The sequence below is a fragment of the Cyprinus carpio genome, chromosome B7, assembly GCF_018340385.1.
Source record: "Cyprinus carpio isolate SPL01 chromosome B7, ASM1834038v1, whole genome shotgun sequence".
Classification (NCBI taxonomy): Eukaryota; Metazoa; Chordata; class Actinopteri; order Cypriniformes; family Cyprinidae; genus Cyprinus; species Cyprinus carpio.
This window is the reverse complement of record NC_056603.1, coordinates 11,410,267-11,420,038: the sequence shown is the minus strand read 5'-3', so window position 1 is coordinate 11,420,038 and position 9,772 is coordinate 11,410,267. Positions and strand designations below refer to the sequence as shown.

The following is a 9,772-nucleotide window of genomic DNA, read 5'->3' as shown; positions in this document are numbered from 1 at the left end:
CATTTATTTCTGTGATGCAAAGCTGAAAGCTGAATAAAAAAAAAAAAAGAAGCTATGTTTTTAAAATATTAATATTTTGTAATAACAATATACACACTACTGGTCAGTAATTTGGGGTCAGTAATTTTTTTTTCTTTCTTTTTTTAAAATAAAATCAATACTTTTATTCAGCAAGGATGTGTTAAATTTATAAAAAGTGATATTAAAGAAAATATATTATTAGAATATATATTATTATAATTTTTATTTTTATTTTGAACAAATGCAGTTCTTTTTAACCTTTTATCCATCAAATATATTAGACAGCAGAACTGTTTCCAACACTCATAATAAATCAGAATATTAGAATGATTAATAAATGATCATGTGATAGACTGGATGTTACATGTGACACTGAAGGCTGGATTAATGATGCTGAAAATTCAGCTTTGAATTACAGGAATATTTTTTTTTTTTAAAAGTATATTCAAATAGAAAACTATTATTTTAAGTTATAATAATATTTCACAATATTACTGTTCTTTCTGTATTTTTGATCAAATAAATGCAGGCTTGATGAGCAGAAGAGACTTCTTTCAAAAACATTAAAAATAGTGATGTTTCCAAACTTTTGACCTGTACTGTATATATATATATATATATATATACTGTCATTTACAGGCTAAATTATATGTACAACACCATTAAAACTTAAATTAAAAAGTCTTCTGCGCACCAAGGCTGCATTTATTTGATAAAAAATATAGTAAAAACAGTAATATTGTGGAACATTACTATTTTCTATTTGAATAATGTAATTTATTCCTTTGATGGCAAAGTTGAATTTTCAGCATCATTCAGTGAAAAAGAACAGCATTTATTTGAATTATTATATTTTTTTTATTCTAAGTCTTACTTTTTTTTCCAGTATAATTGCTTCCAACTGCATCCTTGCTGAATAAGTATACTTATTTATTTTTTAAAAATCTTACTGATACCAAACATTTGAACAGTGGTGTGTATTGTCTGTGTTACTAGTACGTTCATGCTTTTAGTATGTTTTCACATGACATCAGATGTACAAATCACTCAACATTTTGCCCACTTTATTGAAATGTCAATTAGACTTGACACTAAAGCTCTGGGTCTAGAAGAACCAACATGAGTTAACACCAATAACCACAACATTAGATCTACAGTACAAGCCATTCGGTCTAAAACAACAAAGTACCGTATTATTTCTTGGTCAAGGCTTGTAATCAAGTTTATGCATTTAATTCTAATTATTACACTTATTTTCTAGTACAAAAACTAGTACAAAACTTTCTTTTGAAATGTCAGGCCAACGTTTAAAAGGCAAAGAAGAAAAGACACTTCAGGTTTTTCTGTTTAAAACAAATGTCAGATAAGTCTAGGTATTTCATGTATTGGCCAGTGAGATCATCGCAACAGTACATGTGTTAACAGGAACCGTTACCTTCTTCTACTTTTAGTGCAATACAGTGGTTAAAAGTACTCTAATAATTTCCTTCAAAGTTTCTATAAAACATATTAACCATATTTTAAACAAACAAACAGTCACAATGTTATGCTGTTGGATTGGGTCTTTTAAAGGGCTGTATCTTCAGATCCAAAAAGCTTGATCGCCGTCTCTTTGCCGTCACAGTTGGGACCCGTCCCATCAAAATCCGGAGGAAGTATTTCAATACCAAAGTCCCTGAAGTAGCCATCCAGCTCGTCCCCATGAACAAAAACCTAGTAGAAAAACAGGTTTGAATTTCCCATTAAAACACATTTTCATAAGTGCACATAGGATTAGTCATGCGAACTCAACATGGTGTGATTCTTATGTAGAATTAAATGGTTTAGTGAGTGTGCCTTTCTAGGTGTGCAAGATTTTAAGTTTCTAAATTGGAAATAATTACTTCATGCATCTTTTGTTCTCCTTTTGAACCCATTTGCGAGAATAGTGAACATCTTGTTCAACCCTTTTTCCCCTACATCCACTTGAATTCCTCTCTTTCCCCTTCACTCCACTCACCCTCTCCAGCAGTTTGCTCTTCATGAAGGGCTTCACCACGTTATAGGTGGTTGTGAAGTACCAGGGCTGGTGGATCACGTGCACCGCCTTGAATCGGGCCGGGAAAGAGTCCTGTATCGTACAGACCACACAAGCTTGATGTGATCCAGTGCTAAAGTATATGATCAGTGAGGTTGTGGACTGAAGGCAATATAAGGTGTTTACCTGCAGCATGTCCACCATCTTCTTCAGCTCGGTGTGTTTGATGCCGGATGCGTGCTGCATCGTGAAGCCCTTGAAGTTCTCAATGAGGGCAAAGCCATTGATTTGGGTCTCTTCGTTTTCTAGAAGTTTCTCAAGGATTACACAGTAGGCACGCAGAGTCTGTGAAAAGACACATTTGCGTTTGAGATAGGGTTATTACCGTTAACTACAAATAAAACCACTAAAAGGTTATATGTAAAAAAAAAATTGGGTTGCTTATAAAAACGTATATAACCTATAAAATAAATATTAATAATAAAATAAAATAATAAAAACAAGATGTCGTTAAAACAACATTTTCTCGTAATAATGAGATGTTTTCTCGTTAAAACAACATCTCTCATAATAACAAGATGTTATATTGTTAAAATGACAATTATCTCATTAAACAACGCTTCTTCTCGTAATAACAAGATATGTCATTAAAAACAATATAATTATCTCATTAAAATAACATCTTTTCTCATAATAACGAGATGTAATGTTGTTAAAACGACATAATTATCTTGTTAAACCTGAATTTTTTTCTCGTAATAACGACATGTCATAAACGATAAGTTTTCCCGTTATTATAGATAGATAGATAGATAGATAGATAGATAGATAGATAGCAATAGTATAAAGAGCTGTATTTTTGGACAGTGGATGGAAATTAGGCTTTAATAAATAGCACACATACTTCATCAAAAGTGACCTCCTCCAGATCCCAGTTGTCGATGTTGAAGAGCAGCACCACTCGGCCGTACTTGTCTCTGGTGGAGAGGATTCGAGGGTAACCGGCTTCAATGGTGCTGCGCACAGCCTCCGGGGTTAAGTTCTCAAACAGCTCCGGATAGTCTCGCCTAAACCGCACATAACCTGTCAGAGAGAGAAAAACAAGACTCTTCACCATTTGTAGAATGTAACTGAAAATGCTTGTTTATGGCCTTGTAAAAGTTGAAGTCCTCAAGAGTTTCAAACTCAGAGATCTCAATAATGCCTCAAACTTTTCTCACATTTGCCAATATATCAATCAAGATTTTACGACTCATATAAATGATATAGTGAGAATATGGAGTTCAAATTGAGCAAATATATGCAATTTGGTGCAGACTCTGTTATTTATATGCCCAAAAAGTACAAGGAAATTCGTATAGCTCGTAATGTAAATCAGTGAGATCTTACATCTAACAGTAAAGCAGACTGCTTACATAAAATGCATATAAATATCAGAAGTCACTCTGTATTTAATGCTTAGGTTCATGATCAGAGTGTTTTATTGTGGGACAAAACATAATGCAATGATGATTGAGATATGAACACAAAAGCTCCTCAAAAGCCTGATAATCATATTCAATACTCACATTTAACATGAACTGATGTCTGGCTAATCAAGCACTCCTAAGCTGCTTCAGTCCAGTAAGTGCTAATGTTAAAATATCACTAACAATATAAAAGTTCTTTTTACGATTGCTTTACACAAATCAGATTTCACAGGAAAACGGCAGATGAACCATGATTTTTAGAAATGATTTTTGCTTTCTAGAATGATACAAACTATGGATCAGATGACAAAAGGCATGTAGCAGGTTGTGTACAACAGCAAAGTTAATTTAGAAATGTGTGTATCAAATACAACAAAGCAGACTTTTTAAGAGTTAATTTATGTCTATTTTATAAAAGGATTTTCAGGAGCTATGAAAGAGCAATCTTTGATAACATTTCTGCATTACAAGCATGAACGTTTTCTATGGCAATAATATCAGTACTGTTTCATGTCATTCTATCTTAGTGAATGCAGCATTGCTCTTTTGCAGTATTTCGTCCTGGTTCTCATGCATCGAAAGGTTCAGTCATGTGTGCGAGTGTGTTCGGCATGTTTCTGTGGGCTGTGCATGTGTATTAGAAATGTCAGTTTGTGTGAAACACACAGAACATCAAAGCCCAGCCTGTCTGCCTGTTCTCAGAGAACGAGAACCTGCCCTATTTCTGCACAAAGGCTCTCTTTGAAAGTTTCGAGAAAGCCCCAATTAAAGCAGAGAATTTCTCCCTGTCCCAGAGCCTGAGCATGCATAGATGAAGACAAAAGCATGTTTAGATGACCGCAATGACTCGGCCTAGCACTAAAACAATGGGGGCTGTGTCATAAATGCCTTTAATAAAATGCTTTACCTTTCATAAGCTCGTGTGCTCTTGTCACATCAAACTTTCTGGCACGTATGAATCTCAGAAGAAGGGAATCTGGTTCATTCTCGAATTTTTCTTGCACAGCTTTGGCCAGATCGCCCCCTTCGCTTCCCTTTTCTTTTATCATGGCCCTCAATTCCTTTATAGAAGACACTTTCTTCTCCTCGGTTTCATTCAGTTCATCTTTAGCCTTTGAGAGAAGAAGATGAATTTACATTTATGTGTGACTAAATGATATACTGTAAGCTTTATAGTAGAATTTAATAGTGATACCTTCTGTTTAGTGTGATCCGGCAGTTTTTTACAGGGTCCGTAAACCGGCCCGTGGTCCTTAATGCTCAGATGTTCGAGTTTAGTGCGTAACGCCTGCTCCTCCTCTGAGACCATACGAAAAGTTCCGGTCTAATGGGATGAAAATGAAAAGAACGCAGTTTATTATGTGCCATGCTTTACAGAATCACAGACAAGAGGGTTTAAAGAGAACTAATCCTGTGTCTACTGTGGAGACCCCCAGCTTTATTGAATAATCCCCATCACATGACCTACAGTACTGAAACACCTTGAGAAACAAGAGATTAGTTCATCCCACTGACTGCATTTAACAATAGAGGTTATTATGGAAGCTGAAAGAATTACTCACAGCAGCCATGATGCTGAGATCCTCCAGTGGCTGAATGGAAACTAAAAAAAATAAGAAATCATATCTTATTGTCTATATTTAGATTGAATTATAATGTTAGTATTTTTTTAAACAAAATATTGTATAATCTGAGACAGATCATGGGAAAGGTCATTCTGAGGATTATTGTTCAACATGTGCATCATTTATATTAAATTATTTAATTCGTTAATGCGTTATATAATTAATTATGATAAATAATTATTTAACAAGATTTTACCTGCAAATGTAAATTAGTCATTATTTAAAACTTTCTTTTTTCTCAAGTGAACACTGGCTTGACAATATTTAGTATAAAAAGCTTCTAAGTTTGAACATTTATAGAGAGATAGATAGATAGATAGATAGATAGATAGATAGATAGATAGATAGATAGATAGATAGATAGATAGATAGATAGATAGAATAATGCTTAGTTTACATGACATGACTGAAAAACAACTTTAAATACAGTTTAAAAATGGACACGTTTTAGGATTGGAAGCACAACAATATCACACAATACAGCAAACTGACACATCATTAAATTTGATGGGTTCAGATATTAATATCATCAAGCAATTAGCCCGTTTAAGGAGAAACAGTATAAAACCTGTGATTTTCCTCTGAGACAATTACAACAATGAAACACTATACGATAAAGCTAAAGATCTGTTTTCGGTCAATTAATAAATGAGTGATGCAACTAAAAGTTTGTTTTAAGTATCAGTCAGTGTACCCTGAGTCCAGTCCCAGCATCCTCTTAGCCTGTCAGCTTTAAAACAGAGCAAGCATGGAGTATTAATAAGCCTCAGAGGCTGTGACTTACCTCAGCCGAGGGAGATTGAGAAGTGCAGGGCTGGAGGCTGGAGACGAGGGGTGCAGGCGGATTAACCTGTCACACCCCATAACTCACAGCACAGTCATCCCATCTACATAATACACATTCACCAGGGGAGGGACTGAACACGACCGACCTCAAAACATCACCAAAAAAGAGTGTGCACTGAAATCAGTGCTAAGATTTTTGCTTTGTTTTTTTGTATGTAATTGAGTTTATGATTGTGTTGAGGTCAGAAAAATAGTATGCCAATGTTTGTATAGTAACTTTTGTTAATAAATAAGAACCATTGTGTAATGCAGAACAGATCAGTATTTCATGTAGTCACACATGATTTAAGAAATTCCAAATAAACATATTGTCATTTAGAGGATTTATTTGCAAAAAAAAAAAAAAAAATCAGACTTCAAATAATGCAAAGAAAAGTTCCTTTTGATTTTTAAACAACATGTTTTAATTTAGGAATTATTCATAAATCAATATTTGGTGGAATAACCCTGATTTTCAATCACAGCTTTCATGCTCTCCATCAGTATTTCTCATTGCTGTTGGGTGACTTTATGCCACTCCTTGCTTGTGAGCATCCTTCGTCTTCAGTGGGGTTAAAATCTGGAGATTGGGCTGGCCATGACAGGGTCTTGATTTGGTGGTCCTCCAGCCACACCTTGCTTGACCATTTAAGCAGTCAGACTTTTTATTTGGCAGATTATGATTTGCACTTACATTGAATGAGGTACTTAAGCCATGTCTAGAGACTAGAATATTATAAATAATTTGACCAAGGCTAGTAAGTGACCACCTTGCAACCACCTAAGCTGCAAAAAAAAAAAAAAAAAAAAAAAAACATTATTTCTGTTAATTCCGATATATACTGTAGGTAAATGGCTAAAACAAAATCAATGGTAAAACTGTTTGTGCAAACTTGTGTGTTCACGATTACGATAATATATTAAAATTATAGGATAAGAAATACCAGTTTGTTAATATTACACTGGAAAAGGAAGTTTGAGCACACTGCATTGTGGAATACATTTTCTAATGCACTGTGCTCTGATTGTGTGCAGTAACATTTCATATAGGAACTCTATACTAAAAATTCACATAGGCATACTGAAAAAACAGTATTAAGTGGTATGGAGTTTCAAGGTGAGCCTTATTTTTAAAGTACAACATGTTCCTGGATAAACATCCTTGTTGAACCTGGAACAACATTCCAATCAACCAATCAAAACTGAGATATAACTTTTCAGGAAATATCTGTTTTATGCTTACAATCAGGGTTAAGTTGCTTCTACACCCGTGTTAATCAGCTATCATTTCCCACTGATTTTAGGAATAAATTTTGGGTAGGGTTAGGTTTAGGGGTAGGGATTGGGTTAAGTCTATATTTTTGGACAATAATGTTGATCCAGGATCATCAAAAGATGTTGATCCAGGTCAGGAACATGTCTTGCTTGGCGAAATCAAGGCGACCGGAGTTTCAAAGATAGTCAATACTTCTCCAACATTCTGTGTAGAAGCCTGACATCTAGAGGCTAAATGTGGTACTGCAAGATCAAGTCTGAAGTTTGAAGTTTCGTATCAAAATCATACTTTGCTTTTTACTACCCCAGACAGAGCATATTGAAACAGAAAGCAAACTAAATGAAATCCAGTAATGTCTCTTAATATATTTAAACATTAACTTTGAAAGGATTTAGTGCTAGTGTTTAGTTAAAGGCTTTTAAGCACCTGGATCAGTAACATGCTATATCTTTCAAATAAAGGCACAGAAACGCTTCTCAACTAAAACTGCATGCTTTTTTATTAGCTTAAAAAAAAAATATATTGCTTTAATATGTTGCATAATAATACTTTCATATGTAGCTAGTCTTTAAAACTGCAGTCACCATAGACATAAACAGAGAGAAGTACCTCCGGCTACAATGTTCTTCCGCAAGACGCACGAAGACTCAGTGTTGCCAACTTAGCAATTTTGTTGCACAATTTTGCAACTTTCAGACTACCCTAGCAATTTTTTTCTTCCAAAAGCACCTAGCAACAAATTTAGCCACACTGTTTACAATTTAGAAACTTTTGATAAGTGACTCAGACAATAAAAAGGAACACATTTTCCATCCAAATTTCACAAAAAGAGGAAACCAAAGATGCATAGCAGTACACACATCACATGAATTAAGTTAGCTGCTATATTCAATTGTTCAATTTAATAATAATAATAATAATAATAATAATAATATATATATATTTTTCATTTATGATACACTTTGTTAGTAGCTTGTACCTGTGATTGTTGTTCAGTTTGTAAACTGTAAGAGAAATGGAAAAGACACTAGTTATTTCATAGGACATTATCCATTATCCACTGTAACCACTGTTCTTATATCTATATATGACTATATATGTTCTATATTATAGATCAGTGACTGTAACCCGAAAACACAATGTGTAATTTAAAATGCAGGTAAAAAACCAATATGGAAAATGATTTCATATTCGCATACTAGATCGTGCCCTATTTTTACAGACATTTCTTAGAGTGAAGCATTCTAACTAACTACTAATGCACTGCTTAAAGCATAATTGTTGAGAATGTGTAGTATTAGTTTACTAGATAATTAAAAAAACTTAAATTGTAATGATTCAAAATGATTCCCTTAGTAGACTATTTAGTATTTCTTTTCTCTAGAGTAGGGTATGTCCTCAAGGTTCCCTCTATCACGCCACAGCCTATCGTACTGCAGGCCTTCTATCCTCCTCCCTTCAGGGAGCCCGGCCAGCAGAAGCTTAACTGTATGTGTCCAGTTCGAGCATTGGGCACGTACATCCACAGAGCTGCCCTGTGGAGAAGGGCGGACCAACTGCTCGTGTGCTATGGTCCTCCCAAGAGGGGTCTTCCTGCTACAAAGCAGACCCTCAGCCCTTGGATACAAGACTCAATTAACAATACCTACGATTCCCCCCAACTCCCCTCGCTGATGGGAGTCAAGGCTCATTCTAAGAGAAGTATGGCAGCCTCAAAGTCCTTTCTGGCAGGTATGTCTATGCAGGACATCTGCAACACTGTGGGATGGTCCACGCCACTAACGTTCGTGAGGTTCTATGGCCTTGATATGCAAGCCACTCCAGGCTCTTCTGTTCTCTCGTCCTAGTACACACTAGGCAGGGATTTGTCAGTCTGGTGGTGTGGGCATCTCGTTCCCATAGCGTTTTCGGATGCAGCGTCTCCGGTTACATGCATAACCTGGGACGTTTTTTTGCACAATCCATATCCATTGCGTTCAATCACCACTCGATCAGCTGTAAAAGCATTGTCCCGGTTTATATCTATTTTTGATATTCCAAAAGTTATCCAGAGCAATCGGGGACAAATTTTACCTCTAATATGTTTCAAGAGGTGTTAAGACAACTCGGAGTTAGACACAATAGATCAAATGCGTATGCAAGTCAGAGATTCGCATGTTTAGCCCAGGAGATCAGGTGTTAGCTTTGTTTCCTTTACCGGATTCTCCTTTTTGTGCGAAATTTTCAGGACCTTACACTGTGCTTCGAAAAGTGTCTGATCAAAATGAAATACTTTCTACCCCTGAGCGCAGGAAGTGTACTCAGTTGTGCCATGTGAATTTGTTAAAGCCTTTTTATGCTCGTAATGTCGTTTCTAAGGTAATTCCTTCCTCTGTTGCCATAGCCAATTTGACTCCTACAGGTGAATGGGAACAGGATGTGAAACCTCCTTATGATGTCATTTTACAACCTTGTCTAAAAAACTCTGAAACCTTGGCTAATTTCGAAGAATTATTAAAACATTTATCTTGTGAACAAAATTCTGATTTGAAGTCTGTTG

The 9,772-nt window shown here is 35.3% G+C and overlaps 1 protein-coding gene across 1 annotated transcript; it reads right to left on the bottom strand.

Annotated features, from left to right (window-relative positions):
- Positions 1–1,068: 1,068 nt before the first annotated feature.
- Positions 1,069–6,030, bottom strand: LOC109061824 (retinaldehyde-binding protein 1-like). The gene is made up of 8 exons (XM_042727246.1): positions 5,917–6,030; positions 5,070–5,110; positions 4,703–4,831; positions 4,415–4,619; positions 2,943–3,121; positions 2,225–2,383; positions 2,021–2,131; positions 1,069–1,734 (listed from the first exon to the last, which is right to left on the bottom strand). Exons 2-8 carry the CDS (start codon positions 5,076–5,078, stop codon positions 1,588–1,590), a joined length of 939 nt encoding a protein of 312 aa, XP_042583180.1. The 5' UTR covers positions 5,079–5,110; positions 5,917–6,030; the 3' UTR covers positions 1,069–1,587.
- Between the last annotated feature and the right edge of the window lie 3,742 nt (positions 6,031–9,772).